The sequence below is a fragment of the Xenopus tropicalis genome, chromosome 7 (assembly GCF_000004195.4).
Source record: "Xenopus tropicalis strain Nigerian chromosome 7, UCB_Xtro_10.0, whole genome shotgun sequence".
In the NCBI taxonomy this organism is placed as follows: Eukaryota; Metazoa; Chordata; class Amphibia; order Anura; family Pipidae; genus Xenopus; species Xenopus tropicalis.
Window position 1 is genome coordinate 93,091,797 of NC_030683.2, and position 22,668 is coordinate 93,114,464.

The 22,668-nt window shown below is 38.8% G+C and overlaps 1 protein-coding gene across 7 annotated transcripts in view; it reads left to right on the top strand.

The window, feature by feature from the left end:
- dvl1 (dishevelled segment polarity protein 1) overlaps positions 1-22,668 on the top strand; it is a 67,068-nt gene that overhangs the window by 32,472 nt on the left and 11,928 nt on the right. For 6 of the 7 annotated variants that reach the window (XM_012966022.2, XM_012966023.2, XM_012966020.3 and 3 more), the window contains 3 exon segments: positions 102-223; positions 1,819-1,931; positions 19,707-19,842. In XM_012966022.2, coding sequence (XP_012821476.1) covers positions 102-223; positions 1,819-1,931; positions 19,707-19,842 — 371 coding nt within the window. 7 annotated transcript variants of the gene reach the window in all.

A 22,668-nucleotide genomic window follows, 5' to 3' on the forward strand; every position in this document is an offset into this window, starting at 1 on the left:
TCATCCTATCCTACCCTTTATTTGCTTCCTTTTGCTCTGGTTTATTCTCTTCTATTCCTTTTCTCTGCTTTCTATATTTAAAGCCTTTTTCTCCCCTTTAGCTGGTGTTGGCGGAAAGCTCACACTCCGATGGTGGATCTCAAAGCACAGAAAGTCGCACAGACCTTCCACTTCCTATAGAGAGAACAGGAGGAATTGGGGACTCACGCCCACCATCATTCCAGTAAGTGATCTAGGGGTTTCTTGCATATTATTGTTTTGGTGCATTGTTATAAGAATATGAAAGGTGGCCATGTTGTCCAAATTGTACATAATAATGTAATGCTGCAAAAATGTTCAATAAAAATGAGAATAAGAAAAGGTAGATGTATTTATTTTATGAAAAGCATGCATGGTGTGGTGGTGTATGCCGTGCAGTTGTCAGAGTCATTTGATTTATTTGCAGGGCTAATGGGTAGGTAGAGTAATTGCACACTGGGGGATTTTAAGTGTTTTTATTGTAATCATTTTGTAGTTAAGAGGGAGAGGGACAAAAGTATGCCCCTGTATTATGCATTAAAAAAAGAAAATTTGAAATGTATTCTAATTTAATTTTTTAAGTCTGAAAAGTAATTATATTATAAGCTCTCATCTTGCTTCCAGTTCACTATACTTACCGGTACAGTCATTTAGTAAAGTGTCAAACCTAAAGCAAAATGGTGTTTGCATTTCATAGCAAGTTTAACATATTTGTGCACACATGCACAAGCGCACAGCTTAGAGGGAACATTGTGTGCTTAGCCTCTTCTCCTTATTACCATCAAAAACCCAGGATACAGAATGATCACAGTTTTTAATCTTTCTCTGTACAACCTATCCTGAATCCAAGATTGTGTGTATTAACCCCTACACAATGCTTGCTACCTCATAGTAACATAGTAAGTTTGGTTGAAAAAAGACGTACGTCCATCATGTTCAACCATAACGCATATATACTGTATAACCTGCCTAACTTCTAGTTGATCCAGAGGAAGGCAAAAAACCCCATCTGAAGCCTCACTAATTTGCTGCAGAGGGGGAAAAAAATCCTTCCTGACTCCAAGATGGCAATCGGACCAGTCCCTGGATCAACTTGTACTAAGAGATATCTCCCATAACCCTGTATTCCCTCACTTGCTAAGAAGCCATCCAACCCCTTCTTAAAGCTGGTATCAGCCAGCACAACTGATGACTCGTATTTGCCCCCACTGCTCATATTTGTCCCCACTGCTCTGTGATGCAGTTTTTTATGGAGGTGAAAAGATTTACTTCTGAGAATGAATGGCAACCTGTGCCGACCATGGAAAAGGTAGAACACAGGCATACCATGGGTATCCACTTGCACCTATTACCAACCAACTATAAATTAAACACTAAATTGAGTGCATCAGTGCCTCTGTTCTTGTTCAAGACAGGTGTAACGTACAGGCTCCTTGCATGCGCTCTGCACCTTACAATGGATGCACTTATAAAGGTACAGGCACAAAGTCAAAAAATGACATTGCACTGCACCAGTGTTAGCTGCAATTGTATGGTGTATGGCCTGCTATTAAATGACTGAACCATTGTATGTACCTACTCCTTAATAAGTGGGCCCGTGTGTGAACAAAAATTATCTAAAAAAACTTTTCACAGAAGCCCAAGCATGTGCTAAATATTGTGAGTGTATAAAGCATTTTCTGTTTGTGCCACTGTTTTGTGTGTACTGATAACTGCCATTAGCACACAGCATAATTTTTATTAGATGTAACATAAATATGCTGCAAATAAGTATAATATTATATTATTTTTATGTTACAGCCCTAATGCCAGTAGTAGTAGAGATGGACTAGACAATGAGACTGGCACAGACTCTGTTGTCAGCCACCGGAGGGATCGGCACCGGAGAAAGAACAGAGAGACACATGATGATGGTACAGTACACTGCCATTGTGTGACATGTACTTAGTTTGACAGCTATATCTTAGGAACATGTACTAAGTGAAACTGCTTTTCAGTAACTGAATTTCAGAATGTGCCCCACATTGCAAACAAGGATATTCAGTTTGCATAAGCATGTAATATAAAATTTCCAAAGACAGGTGCAAACGCGAGGTATATGGTTTATAATCCATGTATATAGGTATAAAGGATTAGCACAAATAAAGAGTCCAAATATGTTCACAGAAATGGGCTTGTATGCATGTGCGGGTTACTGAAAACTAATGGTAGGGTCAGTGATGCTGCCTGCGTCTTTCAGATGGTGCAAAATTACTTTCTATGGGTATGCATTCAGGGAAATAACTTACCTTTATATGGCCGGTTAAGAAATGGAATGGTGAAAAAATTATTTTAGTGCTCCTTAAAAGAAGTGCACAATGCAAGACCCTGACTTGCTTACCCCCCCACTCTCCCTTTCCCACCTGCCCCTCCCCTACCTTTCCCTCCCTCCCCACCCCCTAATGAATGAAGCATAACAATTATATATGGTTGACAAAAGAACAGTTTATTGATGTTACCTAATGCAACTCCATATACCATTGATGATACTGTTATGCAACCATCATCCTCAATAAAAAAGTTAAAATTTGAAAAAAAAAAGAAGTGCACAACATAGTGGGGCTTATTATGTGCTTCCTCTGGTGCAATGTTGCTCACATTTTTATGCCCAAGATTTGAACTTATCTAAGTTGGCCTAAACCTCTGTTATCGAAACATAGGCCCGCTTACAGTATGTCAGGTAGCTGTTTAGTTAATAAAGGGACTGCTTCTAAGTTCAAGCAATTGTCCCACCTTTTTTTTTTTATAATAGATTGCGCCAGTTAGAAAACTGTATGCAAAGGGGGTGCATCTTGTTAACAAGAGTGAGCAGCTGTATATACAGCCCTGTAGGTGTTACCTAGGGTAGGAAGGTGTTTTCTACTGGGCTCCTTCCACCTTGCTTCTCATGCCTTAATGTAGTGTCTGCCGGCAAATTGATGCAGGCACTTATATAAATCAGTACAAGTAGGCAAAAACATTTAAAACATTTTAAAGTCAGTTCTTTTAAAATTGTTAATGTTAAGCACTGCACTTAACAATCATAAATTGGTAGGGACTATTAATATGTAGGGAACCATATAGCAACAAATAAGAGCAATGGTACACTATACATGTTAATTGTACTCAAAAACAAATGGATCTGTATTTTCCTGCTAATAGCATAGCAATGAACCCTCATTTAGGCTAAAACTCACAGATCTAGAGCTTTGTGTGGTATTTCCCAATTTCATCGGAAGGGGTCCATATCAATTAGTAATTATGTTGGGTTGAAAAAGCCAACATACTGTTCTTCGACTTCAGCTTATTCTTCCGCTTTTTCTTATTCTTGGCGCCCCCCATTTTCTAAATGCTACTCCTCCTACAGTTTTAGGGGTACAACACCCAAACTCTCCACACTTCTTCGCCCTATAGCGGGGCAGGTTGTTTGTGCTTTTCTAAGCGATGCCGACCCCCGTCTTTTTGTGGCGCCGTTCCGAACCCCCCAATTTTCCCATTGACTTTGACAGGGAAGATATTCAAACTTCTGCCACTCTTACAGGCTACAACTACACTCCCCAAACTTGAATCATATAGTCATGGGATCAGCTTGAATGAAAATATGGTGATTGTTGGATGCCCAAAAGTGGGCGGAGCTGTGAACTGCCTATTTACCTATTGACTTGGCGGAAATTCAACCTGCTGCCATTCTCACAGTAATAACATCAGGGTCCCCAAACTTTGCAGAGTTAGGCACCAGGTAACTGCGGTTCAAGGTTAGAAAAAGTGGGCGGAGCCACCAACAGCCAATCAGATTTTACCTGTTGGCCCCATAATTACCATTATACCTACCTAACCTAGCAAAAAGGCTATCACTCTATTATATATAGGACTGATTTCACTTTTAAAACTATGTCGAAATTGTTACATTAAACATGGCCTCATTGACTGCCAAGAAGGAATGATCAGGGCTGGAACTAGGGGAAGGCAGAAGAGGCAGCTGCTTAGGGTGCAACGATTGGGGTGCGCCAGGCAGGAGCCTCTCCTGCCTACCCCTAGTCCGCCCTTCTTTGTCATTGCCCCCGCCAATTGTCATTACGTGGTGGGGGCAATGACCCATCGCATCACAAACCCCAGCGCGCATGCTTGATGCGAGGAGTGGGTAAGGTGCAGGGGTGAGATGGCTGACCGTGTTCCCGCCCATGGGAATGATCTGTAGATATAAAAAGTCCTCATAAAAAGAAGGTCATGGAGCCACAGGGCTGCTTTAAAGGTACCAGTAAGCTCAGGGCAAATATCTTATTATTATTATTATTATTTGCCTTCTTCTAACTGTTTGCAGCTTTCAAATGGGGTTCACTGCCTCCAACAGCTAAAAAAAACTATTGCTCTGTGAGGCTACAGATTTATTGTTACTGTTACTTTTAATTACTTATTTTTATATATTATTGTCCTCTCCTATTCATATATCAGTCTCTCAAGTAAACCACCCCCTGGTTTCTAGAGTAATTTGGACCTTAACAAGCAGATAGTTGCTGAAATTCCAAATGGGAGAGCTGCACAACAAAAAGCTAAATAATTCAAAAACCACAAATAAAAAAAATTACTACAAATTGTAAATTAGCAACGTTAAGTAGCAACGTTAGTGTTGCAGCCTTAGGATAAGTGATATACTAGATATACCAATGTGGAGCTGCCCTAATCTTTATTACAGATTTATCACCAGGCCCGAATTTGTGGAGAAGCCGGGGCCTATGGCGGCACAAATTGTGGGGCAGCATGCTTGAAACTTCCACACATGCACGCGCTCATTGGGGGGGGGGGTGATTTGGGCCAACGAATGGGGCTGGCCTAGGGGCGCCCGGCTAAGAAATCCGGCGCTGTTTATCACCAGTGTAATGTCATACCAGTGGTGTGGGTACACTGCTTTAAAAAGGGATTCAGACAACTGATCAGTTCTCTTAATTTAAGGAATAACAAGAAGGCACTGCAAATACATTAGCAATATGTTTAGTGTTAAATGTTGGACCAACAGCAGGCGCTGTTGGTCTAACAGTAGAAATGGAAGCTACAATAAAAAGCACAGGTACTGCTTAGAACAAGTCATCATTTAAAGCTCTTTCCTTAAACAAACATACAGGTATAAGTGAAACTGATCACTTTAAAGGAGAAGAAAAGGTAAAACGAAGTAAGCTTTATCAGAAAGGTCTATGTAAATACAGCCATAAGCACTCACAGAAACACTGCACTCTATCTAAAGAAACACAGGATTTTCTTCCTTTTTTGGGAACATGTTCTTTTTTATCAGACTTTCTCTCTCAGAAAAATCCTTTTATCCTGGGCCTGAGTCTGTGCAGCTCTCTCCCTTCTCCTGCTCCCCCTCCCATAAGAATTTATAAGAATTCACTCCCATCAGAATGTATGATCTATGCTACCAGCCTCAAGAGCTGCAGCAAGGAAGATACAGGAGACAAAGCTTAAACGGCAACTGCAATCTTAAACGAACGGAGGGAGTTCTAGGGTTGTTTACTCAGGTATGGTAAAGCTTTCCTTCTCCTTTAAGGGTAATCGCAGACAGTATTGGTAAGTCTTGCAACTGCGAGTTGTAAATCAACTTAGAATGCCTTGTACTCAGTGTAGGAGGTGATTATACCCAAAGATACCTCAGCATCGGAAAGCCTTGCAACTACATGTTCCAAATCAGTTGAATGCAGAAGAATGTATTTTTGCGCTATTACATGAGCTGGTTTGCAAGGGTTTCCGATCATCAGCATAGCTTTATGCAGCTTATTTACAGTCAAGCACAAGGAACTGTTTTATTATTACAGAGAACAGGGAAACAAAAAAATAGTATTATTTGCATAAAATGGACTCTGTGGTAGATGGCCTTTCTGTAATTTGGACCTTTTCAAATAAGATATCCCATACAAGTACAGCTAAAACAGCAAGAAACATGTTTTTGTCAGTGATCAGTGAAACAGAAGGCAAAAAAACATCTATTGTAGTCTTATACAGTCGTGCCAAACTGTGTGGCCACCTGGCGGCGGGGGGAAAGTTTATAAATCTGTGTAAAATGCAATTTCATTATATATATATATATATATATATATATATACAAATATAATTTGCATTGCTTGTGGTATTTCGCATGGGGGAGGATGTCAGATCTCATCTCTGAACCTGTAAAAGCTGTTTGAGCAGATGGTGGTAAGCAGCCAATGATATTTTATACATTAAGGATCCTGTTTGGTTTTTGGTTTCTTAGCTATCTGCCCTCTTGGGATAGAACCTTCTGCTACTCTTTCAAGGAGGAGAGGGGTTATGTTAACTGATGAGATCATTTTGCCCTGATCTGTTAAGAAGCAGCAAATCCATTTTGAAAAAAAAATTATTATCATCATCATCATCATTATTATTATTATTAACACATATTTTTAAAGAGCCAGGGCTGTAAATAAATGGGTATATACACTGAACATACAGATTACATACAAAAAACAATAATCAGTACAAGAGGTAAAGAAGGCCTTGCCCAAAAGAGGTTACAATCTAAAATACTTAAAATTCACCACAGAGCTATTTTTTCTCAGTACAGTAAGGTTTTGTTTAGAGCCAATATTACTAAAGCTGCACATACATAAATACTTGTTTTAAATACTTTGGATAATGGCACAAGCACACGGAGAGTGGGGCCTGATTTTCTCCATCTTCACTATAATATATGTATTCAGTAGGTGCCTAAGCCAAAAAAATGGGGATCAAAAGAGCCATGGCCACCTTGGACTAGTATAGCGTAAAACATAGCAGGCCTGATTTACAATGCTTTAAGCAGTGTTCAAAGTGCAAAACAAGGCCACAATCCGCCATTTTGTTGCACTTTGCACATAGCATGGGGCAGAAACCTACGGAATGCCCAGTGGACTACTAAATCAGTCAGCACTCAATCTAAGTGGGGTGGGCTGGGAGAGGCATGTAGGCATTCCCCCCATCACCCATCTACCCATACTTTGGCACTTATCTTTTCCACTATTGCCCTTATGTCTATACATAACCCTGCTGTTGCTGGCACTGTGTTGGTTATCATTTAAAGCTATGTGACAGTGAAAACAGTGCCCATAAGGGTCAAGCTTTGCACCAGAAGCCCATCTCTTCTGGAGAACTTAGTGTGTTAAATTGCTCTTATGAACTCAGCACACCATTAACTAGTTAGCAAAACAAGAATGTTTTTACTAAAGGCTTACATGTTTCTAGAAGATGAAAAGCCACCCTACATTCCTTGCTAATTGGACCTTATCAAGTGTCTCCATAGGGGCAGCATGCAGCTGAGGAACTATGGGGGAAGCACTGGTTCCAGCTGTTAGATAGAAGCAAGTGTGCCGAGCACAGCTGTTCTGTGTACAGGTTCACTGACCTCTTTATCTGCTTAAGTGACATGTGTAGAATGAGGAGTGTCATGATAAATGTTTCCAATTTTCCTTGAGCTTTATGACAGCGGTTGTGTGGGAGCCATAACATATTTTTGCAAGTATGGCTGAGCTTTGTCTAGAACAGCTTTTTTTGCAGAACAGTCTTCTCCCTACTGGTTCTCTATAGAGCCATATACATAGATGCTGTGGTGCTGGCTCAGTGGGTAACACTTCTGTCATGCAGTGCTGGAATCCTGAGTACAATTCCAGCTTGGGCATTATCTGCAAGGAGTTTATATGTTCTCCTTGTTTTTGTCTGGCTTTCCTCCCACATTCCAAAAACATACAGGCTCTTCTGTGTGTCAGTCTTATAGGGACTGTAGACTGAAAGCTCTACTGGGCAGGGTCTCATTTGAAAGATGTATTATTGCTGTTAAGTTCTATGTATAGCTTCTTTGCAAAGGGAAAGTGTGGCGGAGTCAGCCTGTGGTGATGTTATGTTTCTCTGTTCAGCTTATCCATCTTTTCTCTTTATTCTTAATGTAAATTCAGTTTATGTATTACTATATACAGCCAATATTGTTGAATTCAGTTGCTTCTGGTTGTGAAGTTATTGTGCATTTTTATATATATATATATATATATATATATCTGAAAGGAATGCAGAATAATAATTAGTGTTTGTGTTTTTTACTGGGTGTAGTTTGCGGAGCCTATTAAATAGGGTTCTTAAGTAAATATAAATAGCTTTAATTATTATTCTAATTTAAATGACCCATTAAAGGGTCCTTTACTAATGTCTTTTTATTGATCATCCCTAAATCAAGTACCAATTTGTTGTATCATCTATATAGGGATGAAATTCTAACCATTATTTCCCCTATTCAGCTAATTTGTGTCACTCATTGCCAGTCTGATATGGCTTCCTGGATGCCAGAATACATAACTAAATGAATGCAAAATATTTCCTCCTCACACTGGTCTGAGCTTTGACAACACCTTCTCCCTGTCAACAAGAGTCATTCCGTCACTCAAACATTGTTGTCTCGGAGTTTCATTTTACTCTGTCCTCTGTTTCAGCCACATGTTTGGGCTGTCTGCAAAAAATTGTTTTGCCTTCTCAGCATTCAGACCTTTATTACCCAAGAACCTTGTGTGTTTTCTCTTAATTTCCCACCTTGACTTCTGCATCTCAAAGCTGACCTTTTGCGATCTTTACACAGATTTTTACTCTATCTGTATGTTAAGCTCAATTTGAAACATCATTTAGCATTGTTTGGAATTCTAGGGAAAAGGCTAATAGCAAATCAGTCTACCATATGCAAACTGCCATATTGCAGAATGGCTGCAGGCAAGGCCCAAAAGCATTCTTTCCAAGAGGGACTGGGGGGCGAGAGGCACTGTTGTGCACCTTAGTGCTCTAGAACTTTGGTCCAGGGAAACAACCCCTTATATGTCCATAATATCCAAGGGTACAGTGATCTACAGTTAGTTTAGTATATGTTTGTGTATATATATTTATATATGTCAGTGTATCAATAGATCTGTATAGTTATATGTGTATATGCACCGGGGTCATTCGGAGGGGTTCAATTTAATTGACTAATATTATTATTAACTTATTTATTATTAAATTATTAACACTTATTTATAAAGCGCCAACATATTCTGCAGCGCTGTACAATAAGTGGGTTTCATACATTGGACATACAGAGTAACATATAAAGCTTACAATCTACAATATCTTTTTTTACCCCGATTAGCTATGTAACAATCGATAGCCAGACAATATGATGCCATACAATAGGGGCTGGGTACAACCTTCAAGGCAGTGTGCAAAGTGCAAAAAATGGGAACTGTTCACAAAAGGGGGGCATGGGGGTATGCAGGGCTGGGTGCAAACAGCAGATTAGGGAGCAGCAGAGGACACTTTGGCAGGTGTTAAAGGGCTGGTCTGTCCCCTCAGAAGCTGTGATCTGTATCTTACCCTGAAGGTTTTAATCCAGAGAGAGGTCCAGACTGCAAGCAGACCTGGTGCTTCTAGACTAGCAGTAAAGGTAATATTTTGAACTATTTTTGTAACAACAACATTGCAAAAGAATACCTTCCTTGGAATTACTGGGAACATGTAAGCAGCTGCAGTTTTAGACCCATTGTTCCTGGTTTTTTCCAGTGAGAAAGCTACAAATTGCCTCGTGTTGCTGACTATAACCTTGACTTTGTGGTTGCTGTGAGTGGCAGTGGCTGTTGAAGATAACTATTGTGACTTTTGCATATTTTTATAATGTTCTTTTTCCCATTAATACAGTAGAGGAGATGTGCTTCCTACTGTAGTGCTTTATTATAACCTATTTGATGCTTTCCTAATATTACTCAGCTGGCTTACACTTTAACATTCATTGCGACCAGAGCTTTTTAAAAGCAACCTTATCACCTGCTAATGCCTTTGGAAGTGGGGGAGATAGGAAAAGCTCAGAAAAGCTGCTAAAAGCTCAAGGGAAAGCATGCCGGTGTAATGTTCCAGGCGTTTAAAAGCAATTTCTCACCCTGTAAAGGAAGTGTTAAGTCAATAATAAAGCTGTGGAGGGTCCCAAGAACCAGGCAGAGATATCTCTTATTGCTCTTCATGCTCAAGAGCTTTTAGTGGTCTATAACAACAGCAAGAGACTAACTAGCTAACTGAACATGAAATTGGCTTAATGCTGTTAATACTTCAGGATCCTAAAAGTCATAACAACCAATTAAACAATATAATGGATGGTTAATAAATCCCTGGGCAGCAAAGTGTCCTTCAACGATTCAAATTTTACAATATATGTACATTTTAGGCAAATATAAAATTAAATAATAAATGACACTGGATTAAATGAGGAATACAAAGTATGGTACAGGTATGGGACCTGTTATCCAGAATAGTTGGGGTTTTCCAGATAAGGGATCTTTCTGTAATTTGGATCCCCATATCTTAAGTCAGTGATCCCCAACCAGTGGCTCGGGGGCAACATGTTACTCACCAACCCCTTGGATGTTGCTCTAAGTACCCCCAAACCAGGTAGTTATTTTTGAATTCCTGACTTGGTGGCAAGTTTTGCTTGAATAAAAACAAAATTTACTACCAAATAAAGCCTCCTGTAAGCTGAAAGTGTGCATAGAGGCTACCTAATAGCCAATCACAGCCCTTATTTGGCTCCTCCATGAACTTTTATGATGTTTGTGTTGCTCTCCAAGTCTTTTTACATTTGACTGTGGCTCATGAATAAGAAAGGTTGGGGCCCCTGCTTAAGTCTACTAAAAATCAGTGTTACATTAAAGAAACCCAAAACTATTGTTTTGCCTCTGAAAAGGATTAATTATATCCTACTTCGCATTAAGTACAAGGTCCTGTTTTATCATTACAGAGAAATTCTGTAATTTGGAGCTTTCTGGATAGTGGGTTTACAGATAACAGATCCTATACCTGTATTTTAAGTGGAGGTATGTCCTTTGCAGGTAGCCCCAGTTTTACAGTCTTAGGACCCCAGTTGCTTCTTTATTTTTGCCCTTTTTGAGAATAAAAGGTTTGTATTGGCAAAGCGGCAGAGACCCCTAAAGACTTTTATATTTTTTTACAGGTGTGGAGGCAAATCATTACATTGACCCAAAGACTTTAGGAAACCTAAAAAGTTCTACATCTAATCCCACTGGCAAACAAAAGAGAGATTTTTGGGGTTTAGAATAGTGGGAACAAAATATTTATTGTAGAGCATAGACCCCCAAACGTATTTTTAGGTTCAGATGGAATCACATTTTGTTAATACAGAGCCCTGCTGTAGAGCTCTAAGAAGGTACGGCCATTAGCAGGGATGTGGATAAGCAAAGACAAAATGATGCGTTAGGGTGTTATTTTGTATATCAAAGAATTAGACCCACTGTAAGGCATAAAACAGACCATACTGTGATTTAAAGTACATTGGTGTGTTTATGCTAATCATATCTTGAACCATTTGACATTACAGTATTGATTAAGAAGCTGGTAACCATAATGCCTCTTAGTGAAAAGCTATAGGCAGAATCAGTGCTGTGGGCAGAGTGGCAAAAACATATGTTTTGTAGTCATCAAAGAGAAAGTTGTACCTTTCTTTAAAATAAAATCGCCGGAAAGGCCAGAACAGATCATTAGTTTTGCTTCTACCACCATAGAAATGATCAGAGCATTGCTTTGTATCCCACGCTGCCTCCGGGAACCCACCTCTGATGTGGTCATTTATCATTCTCAGCAACTGTGTCTGCCTGGGGCGCTATCTAGCAGTGCAACGGCCCATTTGCATAGCTTGCTTTGGTTGGTTGCAAGAATTTCGGAGTGTGTGGGGAGGAAGGGGGAAGTTGGAGGCTGTGTTTGGGCAATGATTGCAGGTATCACTTTGGCTGCAACTTTGTGTTACAGAGGAGGGAAGAGTTTGTGCTGTGGATCTTCTCTAAGTTATGTAAGTACAGGATTTTAATTTACAAGTTCCTGATAAAATGCAGGGCTAAGTTTAATATTTGTTAGTATATTCAATCTATTCATCAAGCTGTGAAGTATTAGAAAATCTTGTTTTGCTCAGCTTTGCACCAAAATGGTGTTACTTGTCAACTGCAAAAGGGTTTGGCGTTTTTTTTTATGCAGGGCTTCTGAACAAATTGGCATCCTTTTCAATTACACTTTTTAGCATTTCACAGCTTGATATGTGGTTTTGCTAGTGGGGAAATATGGCAAGCTGTAAAGGAAAGGTTCATATTTCTGAATAAATATGAACATTGGAATGGGAGGTATAGTTCATTATCATCTGGAGCGTCACACCTAGCCTCAGTCCTACCTGGTGCCAGACTGATTGAGATTCCTCAGTTATACTTACGGTAGATTTTATTTAAAAATTGGATTTATGATAAATATAACTGAGCAGATTTAGATGCTTGACTTGCTGTCTACAAACTGGCATTTGTTTGTTATATTTGTAATGCATCCATAAGGGCAAGGTAGGGGAATAGGTGCTTAGATTAGCATCATCTATAGCCTGGAAATTGATAGTTTTATTTATTTACTAGTGAGTAGATACACAAGGTATATGATATAATAATGTGTCTAAGTACAGACAAGCTAGCATGCAGAGATTGATTTACTAGGTGCCAACTTGATTTCCTATTTTACCATCATTGCAGATCATCAAACATCAGATGCAGACAGAGCCAAATGAAGAGAAGTATTTCTGAACCATATTCCTTCATCTAACAACCTCCTTGTACACAACACTGTGTCTCACATAAAATTGGTAACACACATGGTAGCGGCAGCTGTTTTCACAAAGGTAGTGAGTGGTAGTTCCTTTGGATTAATAGGCATTTAAGCAGAAGGGAACTCATGGTCACTTCATCATTCCTGGATTGTTTTGGGAGAGTAAGTGTCCCACAGCGCCAACGGTACCCTTTTCCCACGTCAGGCCTTGCTTGGAAGAGAGGTCATGCTCGTCTACCATGGCCTCTGGGGCCCATTCGCTGTCATCCAGAAGCCCAGCCTCATGTGGGTCGCTGTAGGTATTCAGTAATATCCTTGAAGAACTATGTATTGGTTATAAGACAAATTATCCTATGCATCATACTGAAATGAAAGATCCTATAGATATACTGTAGGTTTGTAAGGTACTGTATATAATAGTTATAATAGTTTTTTTTACTTAGCATAAACTGCATACATCTTTAAGGATAAAGCTTTATCCTATAAGCTTTTTTTACTTATAGGATTATTGCATACCATGTGTTAAAGAAAAAGTTTGTGTAAGGATTGTTGATGTCAAAGTGGGACATAACAACAGAGAAATCTCAGAGAGCTTCAGGTTTTATATTTATCTTTCTGAATTTAGAGTCCCGTTTGTGCTATTTCTTGTGTAATTTGAAGTATTTGCTTCTTTTGTTCTTTGGCTCGCAGACTTGGAATTTATGCTGTTATCTGGTTGCCAGAGGTTAATTACCCTAACAACCAGGAAGTAGTATTAAAATCAAAATAGAAGATAAATTGTAAAACAGCTGATTGGTAAAGAATAGCAATAAAAGTTCTGTATTTGGTTTCTAGGTCAGTGACCCCAACAACTATACCACATTTTTAGTTGGCACAAACAAGAGCTAGATGGCTACCAGTTGCTCAGTTAGATAGGAGCAGGCCTGGACTTGGATTGAAAATAGGACCCAGAATTTCAAGTACGCAGAAGCTCAAACAGGCCCCCCACCAGCCCAATAAATAGTGACTGTCTATGGCATCTTACAGCAGCACCTCTGGCATTTGCCAGAACTCACAGATTGCCAGTCTGGGCCTGGGGAGGAGTTAATATTTTTAGATGGAAAAGCAAAGGAATACCTTTTCCATCTCAGGTTTCCCACTAAAAAGTTATTACCTGTTGTATTGGTCTCTGTTTTCTTGTATTCTTAGGTAATGTTGACTATGGCTTATGATTATTGTACACTGCAGCACTGAATATATATCTATAATAATAATAATAATAATCAAGTATTATATTTATATGTGGTTATGTCTATGTTAACACGCCCAAAAGCAAGGGGTTCATATTATATCATAAATATAAAAGTCACTAGGTGGAGGTACTATGTGATATGCAATGGGAATATTATCTGCACTGGACATATCATTTGGTACAAAATCTTTTAAATAGGTAATTGTCCATCTCACCACCCCATTCATTGTTCATGTTCCATGAAGTGTCCATTCCTTTTCTCTGAACCATCCAGGGCTTTTAAACAAAGAACACCTTGTGTCAGCAGGGCAAAGGGGCACTGTCCTGTTTTGGATTACAGTGGCCTTTGTTTAGTTGCCAATGAAAGGAATGATCAGTGAGTTGTCACGCGGGCTTTGCATGTAATGATTTGTCTTTAGTTCAACCTACAGTACAGAGCGTGCAGCTTTGTTACTGGAAAGGTTTAGGATGCATCACTGCTTTTCATATATTTTTTAATTAAATATTCTGTCCTTCATCTAGTTACACTATGCACAGCTTTATTTAACCAAATACTGATTTCCAAAGAAATAAGAGGCCTTGTGTGATGAAATGGATAAGGTATAATGATCATTGGAGTTGAACAATTCCGTTACTCGTGGTCGGTAATGAGTGGTCTCACCATTGCACCATATGCACTCATCCAATGTTCTGCTTCTTTATGGTTGGAGGACAGCAGCCTTCCAACATAGGAGTGGGCGATCTCAAGTAGCTTGCAGCTATATGAACACAGCCACCTGGACACACACACTATTACGGCCTGACCTTTGTACTCCTCCAGTATCCAAGAATCCTTTGTTCACATCTGAATGCAGAAATTTTAGCCGATATACATAATGCGCACATATACATAATGAACCTGCACTTCATATAATTTTTCTTGCTCATTATTTCACTAATTGAAATAGAACAGAAATAGAAATAATTATTCATTCAAGTTGATGCCCCATTAAGCTGCCCAGTATCTAGCTAGAATAACACATCCTTCATACTTTAAAATCTGTCAACAGAAAAATGTTACAATTTCTGGAAATGTTTTATAATTAGACATACATTGTAGAATAGTGCACAGTATTTTTTATACTTTGCTATACTGCTATAAAGAACAATAACAGAGTGAATAAAGCTGCTTACCAGGTTCTCTAATCTTTATGCTAGAAACTGTGGTTTTATTGAATTTATTTGGAGCAGTCCTTAGCATTGCTTCCTTGCTGTGATGGGTTTCTTGCGTTTGATTCTGATTTAGTTGTGTGGTGTATGTATGATCTCCCTATTCACCTGGGGATAGATCCAGGTGCTATTTATCCTCCCACATTCCAAAAATATGCAGGCCTGCTACCTGGCGTCAGAGGATATTTACCATTTGATGTGTATAGTAGGGACCTAAAGATAAGCAAGCACTTTATGGTCTTATCTCATTTGGCTACCAACATGCTGGGCCAATCAGGATAATCCAATCATTTAGTCCCCGGGATTGTAATCTGTAGATTGTAATAGGGCCTAGGAAGACCCATCAGGAGAGGACCACATTATCACGCCCATGCAGTCCTCCCCATCAGAATTTTTTAACCTGCTAAATAGACATCTGGGCCAACTTTTGGCTAGATATAGGTCAGGCAGGCAATTGGAAGGGTCCCATATAAAGACAATAAGCTGTGAAGTACTGTAGACTCTGGATGGTCTCAGTAGACAGTTTTTTATCAGCCCATGTATGGCCACCTTTAGACTGTAAGTTACTGTGGGTCAGCAAATTATTATTATTATTATTATAATTAACATTTATTTATAAAGTGCCAACATATTCCGCAGCACTGTACAACAAGAGGCAAATGATGAATAACCTCTTTGTAAAGTGTTGTGTTGGTGCTGAATAAATAAATGAATTAATATGCAGCAAGATTTAAGCAGACCGATGAGGCAGCTTATTTGACCATGTATAGGTCCCTCTGGGTGGCCTACCCTACTGATACCTGGCTGAAAATCAGGCAGGTTTGAGTTTCCCATTGGATCAAAGGTTGTATCTGCACATGGGCATAGTCCTTGATCCAACTGGCTGCATAGTGGCTATAGTAATCCGATCGTTGGCCTTCGGGCAAAAATGATTGGATTAAAATGATATTGCCCACCTTAAGTTGGGCATATTGGACAAAGATCCGCTCATTTGGTGTCCTGGCTTAGTGAGTTGATCTTCACATCTATGGCCAGCTTTGCTGTTCCTCCCGTTTATTTTGTGTCACTGACGATATGTAGCAATCAATAAATGGAGATGCTTTTAAGGTGCCCAGTATTCCTAGAAAGGACAATCATAGCGTTATGTTGAGGGAACTATGGGCTTACACATGGTGATAGTGTCTGATCTATCCAAGCAATGTATAGCATATATAGTATATATCTGATCTTTATAAAGAGCCGTAACTTTATCTAGATGCAGTCAGCTTTACAGCCCAAAATTTGCTTTAGCAAGGATGTAAACCCAAAAATCAAATGTTGCCTTAGGACAGAAAATCTAATTAGTTAAATTCTAATGGCTTTTTAGTTATTTTTTTTAGTTATTTGAAAGTGTAATTGCAATTGAAAACACTATTTTTGCATCCCTTTCTGCACATCTAGTTCTGTCTTTTAAAACATGTAGCAGGCTTGCATGCTTTTCTATGGGTTTGGTAATCGGCGGTCTTCTGCTTCACTGCAGAAGAAAATAAAAAGGGGTATATTTACAAATAATTTTAAAAAACTACTGAAAGATTCTAATGAATGTATATTATGTATGGCAAGTTGCTTAGAATCACAGTTTCTTCCCCTCCTAAAACCATATTTTTGAATTTACATGTCCTTTTGAGCAATAATTCTGTATGGTTATGGCTAGCTATGAATGTGCCTATTATTTTGAATCATTGCAACAAAAGGAGACTTCTGCCTTTAATTCACAATCTCCAATCTGTGCAGTAATTGCATGGTAGCAGGGCATGTACAGCTGTGTTTACCATGCACATTATGGAAAGGGAATGATCAAGGAAAAATGATCCCCATTAGGGATTAAGAATGCATAGAGAGAGATGTGCTTTTGGGAAGAAACCAGATACGGGTGTGAAGATTAAATGCTTGAAAAATAGATTAGGATTTGCTTAGTTTGTTGTATATCTGATGGAAGCAGCTTTGTTCAGAAGATAAGGTTTCTGATCCAAGCCTTTACATTTGCAATTAGATATTTTTTAATATTTACCCTTTATTTTAACTGTTCAGGATATAACTGCAGCAGAGTTGCATATGTCATTTGATCAGCATTCACATATACCTATAACTTATCAGATAAGCTTTAAAAAATATGACGGAGAAAATTATTTTCTTGACTGAATTTTGGAATACTAATACGCATAGCTTCACAGTAGCTGAGGTTGATAAAAGACTGCCGTCACATTCCAACTTTTGTCCAAGTAAAAAGCTGCCTAACTTCTAGATGATGCAGGCTAAAACTGGCTGCACACATGCCAATAAAAACTGCCAAATCCAGTCTGCAGCTTATCAGATCGTTTATGGGGCCCTTAGGAGGTCCTGCTCAATTGATATCCAGAAAAAAAATCAACCAAATATCAATCGGACACATTTCTAAATCCAGCTGGATGAGAATGGGATTGGCTCGTCAATGTGTTCCACACTTAAAAGGGCCGTCCTAGGCCCCCATTATGATTCAATCGATGGATCATCCCTATTTAGCCCACTGTGTTGGTAGCTTAATTGGGTAATGATCCGCTCATACAGCGAATTCACAAACAAGAGGATCTTACCATGTATGGCCAGTTTAAGGCAAAACCCCCCCCATCTATAGCCGTCTCCAATTTGCCTCCAAACCAAAACAAATTCAATGCTGTGGGGAAGAGACACAGAATGTTGCCATTTGTAGCAACCCTGTGGGAACAAACCCTGGCATGAGCATGAGGTGAAATTTGCTTAGAATTGACATGAGCTGTTGCAGCGTTTCAGTGACTCTTACATAGTTGCATTTATTTTCTGTAAAAAATATATATGTATATAGTGGGTGCTGCAATATTGATGGATTTAACTGTGCCATTCTTGGTTAACACAAAATTGAGCATTTATTTACAGCAGTAGTATAATTTGTTTTTCAATTTATATTAAATTTATTTTGTGATTCTTTATGTTGAAGATCAAATATCACATGCGATTGGAATTAAATAAAACAGACAGCCAGTACTTCTTAAGTAAATAATATGCACATATTGCTGGAAATGTACAGTGAGTCAAGGTCAAATCTCCCTTATTCCCAAACCACCCCCCAAACCTTATTTAAGTTGCCTGAGTTAGTTGCTGTGTTGAAAAATATGGTACAACATTTACAATACAGGCATGAAGATTCTTTCTAGCTTAGGATATGAGAGTAATTGCACTGGTTCTATACTAACTAGCATTTTTGCTGTGTAAGCAGGATTTTATTATATGTTTACTCTACATTGCTCATTCTGGAAACAAATGAAAAGAAGGATATTGTTTTCCCATGACTGCTTAAAAGCAGAACAAGATACAACATTTACCAAGACCAACCTGGAAGTCTGCCTTTCCTTTAAAAGACATACAATATTATCTCTGCTAAATCAGGATGATCGGGATTTAGACAGTACTCTCACACAGGCAGATGCCCGGTAAATGTCTGTACTTTTTTTAGTCCCAGGGCCTGTGTGATAATGTTTATATTAAAGAGGAGCATTGTGCACAACTGCCTGCATTACCTGAGCCTGAACATGTGTTTTTAGTGTCTTTGGTGTTCTCCATGGGCTACTTTAGATAAAGGCATTTATGTGCAAAAAAAGTGTATACATTTGAGTGCACATTGAAAGTGTGCCAAATGCAGGGCCTGTGCTTACATGGGGTAATGGAGGTCAGATGAAAATAAAGGTCGCTAAAATAAATGTGAACATTGTTCAGATTATTGTTGGTATAGAAATGAGTTCTGTGCAGCGCTGACCACATTTAATCAATATTGAAAATGCCTTAACATCAGGCAAAACCTACTATCAAAATTAATATTTTGAAATAAAAAACAGATTGATAACCCTGTTTTATTGAGCTGGTGGGGGGCTGTTTAGGCCTCTGTGTACTTGAAATACCAGGGCCTATTTTGAATCCCAGTGCACACCTGATACTGGGTGTTTATGTGCACTTGCAAAATGCATTCAATGGATATACATTTGAGCGACCCATGAACGAGAAGTCTAAATTAGTATGAAATAAGTATGGACGTTGCTTGCTGCAGTGCACTACTGAGATGTGGCCAGCACTGCACAGAAGCAATATCCTATTTTTCCTACCTTCATTTGTAAGGCACCTCAGATTTTTATAAGCAATCACTATAAGGCCAAATCCTCAAATCAGGTTTGCCCATTAAGCTGGATTCATTTATTTCCACTGCATAACATGGACAAATTGCATAGCCGTACATTGACTTATAGTGACTGCTACAATGGAGTGCAATGCTCATAAAGTTTAAAAAAGGAGATCTGGTTTAAAAGGGGCTATTTCATCCCTAGTCTTTTTGGGCAATATAGATTAAATAGGCAGAATATTTGTCAGAGCTTTTGCGCCTTTTTAATGGTCATTACCATATATTTTTCACTTTGATCAAAGGAACATATGATGTTGCATTCTTGCCTATTATATAGTCAGAGAATTAGCTGTGTTCATGTCATCATTGCCTGATTTTCTCTTCTGTTACCTTCCTCCAAATGAATCACTTTCTTTTCTCCTCTGGCAGTTCCCAGGATCAATGGGCACCCAAAGCTGGATCGAATACGGGACCCAGGAGGATATGACAGTGCTTCCACCGTGATGAGCAGTGAACTGGAATCCAGCAGCTTTGTTGACTCTGATGAGGACGAGAACACAAGCAGGTGGGATATTAACACAAATACAAAGTGCTGAATTACATGCAATTGACCAAAGGGTCAGAAACCCATGTTTTCATCATAACCAAAGAAATAGAAACATTTCTGACAGACAAATTTCATAGAGCTGAAACGTAAGTGATATTAGGGATACCAAATACATTATAAATTAGTAGACAAGAATATAATAATAGACAATTGTAGTGTCAATCAGTCTGATATTCAAGTTTTTATTGGTTAGAATTTCCTTTCATTTCAGCAATCTCCCATCGGTTAACCTGGCTATTATTGTGCATCCAAAGTTTACTGAAACTAAAACATCTTCTCTGGGACACTTTGTCTGGAGCCCAAGACAAAGCTAGGAAATGTGAGGAGGAAGCATGCTGGCACTTTGCTTGTGGGTTGGGTGGAATTGATGCTGCTGAAAGATAAATCCTGACTGACTGACGCATAAAATGCATTCTGCAGGTCCATAGCAACATTCAGTTAGCATCATGTCAGTTCTTTTTCTAAAGGTCATCTCCTGTGATGAATATCAGCCTTTACTAGAACCAACAAAAAAATGGAGTTAGAAACACAATGTTCGCTGCAAGTATAGTTGTAAGAAGGATATTTTTACATGACTTACTAGAACAATATTCACTTTATATCTCTGTGCCATGTATATTATCTATTGTGTCTTATAAACCAAAAGTCCCTTTGCTCCATGTTGCATTGCATCTATTAATGTACACTATGGGGCTGATTTACTAACCCACGAATCCGACCCGAATTGGAAAAGTTCCGACTTGAAAACGAACATTTTGCGACTTTTTCGTATGTTTTGCGATTTTTTCGGATTCTGTACGAATTTTTCGTTACCAATACGATTTTTGCGTAAAAACGCGAGTTTTTTGTATCCATTACGAAAGTTGCGTAAAAAGTTGCGCATTTTTCGTAGCGTTAAAACTTACGCGAAAAGTTGCGCATTTTTCGCGTAAGTTTTAACGCTACGCAAAATGCGCAACTTTTTACGCAACTTTCGTAATGGATAGGAAAACTCGCGTTTTTACGCAAAAATCGTATTGGTAACGAAAAATTCGTAAAGAATCCGAAAAAATCGCAAAACATACGAAAAAATCGCAAAATACCGATCATTACGAAAAAAACGCAATCGGACTCCATTCGACCCGTTCGTGGGTAAGTAAATCAGCCCCTTGGGATCAGTGCTAGCCATTTGGGCAAAAGCCTCACATACAAAATCTGTCATCCATCTTTCTACCATGGCCTGCTGTGTCTAACTAGATCAGTGGTTTGTAAACTGTGTGTGGGGTGTGAAGCAGTAAAGCAGAAGGTAGTCAGCCTGAAGGCCAGTTAAGGAGAGAATTGGGCCATTTACTCTCCAAAATGCACCTGAAAACCAAGCTTGAAACTCATTGAGGATAAGATTTGGGGTTCATATGTATTTGCTGTCCTGGATTTTCCTGGATTTTCTGAAACTATGACTGAGACACAGATAATTTCCTATATCTGTACTCATTTCATAAGCAAAGGAGCACCACAACACCAAATGTATTGGCGTCAGTGGGTGTTTTTTCTCATTTCTCAATACAATAAAGTCAATAGGTGTTGTTTATTGCTTTTTTTTTCTTGCATCCTATGCATTGGTGTAAATGGGCATTTTTTTCTCTCATTTTCATTTAAAAGTTAAAAAAACATGATTTGTTTCCTACCAGAATAAAACATATAGTGAAATCCTAGCATTTTCACTGCTCCCAAAACCACAAAATTTTGCCGCATATCTGTATTTGGTGAAAAAGTCGCTTATCCCTACTGAAAGAAAAAGCCTGTGGGTGGAAATGAATGTAGAAGTAAAGTGGGAGGAATGAGTATTAAAATGTAAATAACTAAAAAGAAACAAGTCATTTTCATAGCAAAAGGAACCAAAATATCTTTGGTAAGTTTTACTTTCCATTTAAATGTATGTGTATCTGGCAGCTTCCACAGCAAATGGCAGATGCAGCAGTTATGTGGAGACAGAGGTTTAGAACAATAAACATATAAATTCTGTATGGGATCAATATATGCAGTATATCATTTTACCTGATATCTAGGAATGGTTTCTCGGGTTTGTTTCATTTGCAACTTGCTACGGCAACATCAGGCTGATTCTTGGCCTGTGGATAAACACCCCAATCAGCCTACTCCTGTTGTCAGAATAAATACAAATTGCTGCGTCTTATCATAAAACTCTTTGCACATACCACAATTTGTTGTGCACTGGCCTCAAATGTGTGTACCTGCTTCACAAGTATGCCATGGCTGGCATAATGAGAGCATAGCACTAGCTCCTGATGTTCCAGTTGTTTGAGCGTTCTACCCAAATAAACAACAGAAAAGTGTCCATAAACATGTACTGCAACAATATCCTAACTCTCATCAGCATTTGAGTAGTTAAATGTTGGTAACATATTGTTGCTAGTAAAAAACCTCTGTTTTATCAGGGCAGATTCGTTACCACAGGAATTTTAAAAGACAAGTCTCTGACAAGTCTCTATGTTTTTGTAAATAAACTTTTAAGATTCCATTTTTCTGTACTGTACATGCTTCGGTTATTCAGCTCTTTATTCACTGCTCCACTGATAATTTCATATTAGGTATTCAACAGTCATGTTCCCAATTCTGCACTCCAGTTGTTTTTGGTAACTGGGAAAGCCTGAAATACCGCTACTACTGCCTTTCCTGATTTTATCCTTACTTACCTTCATGCTTGCAGCCTCTACGTTTTCAGTGATCTGTTAGCCGAATACCATGTATTATTTTAATTTTATGGATAATAGCAAAGCAATTCAG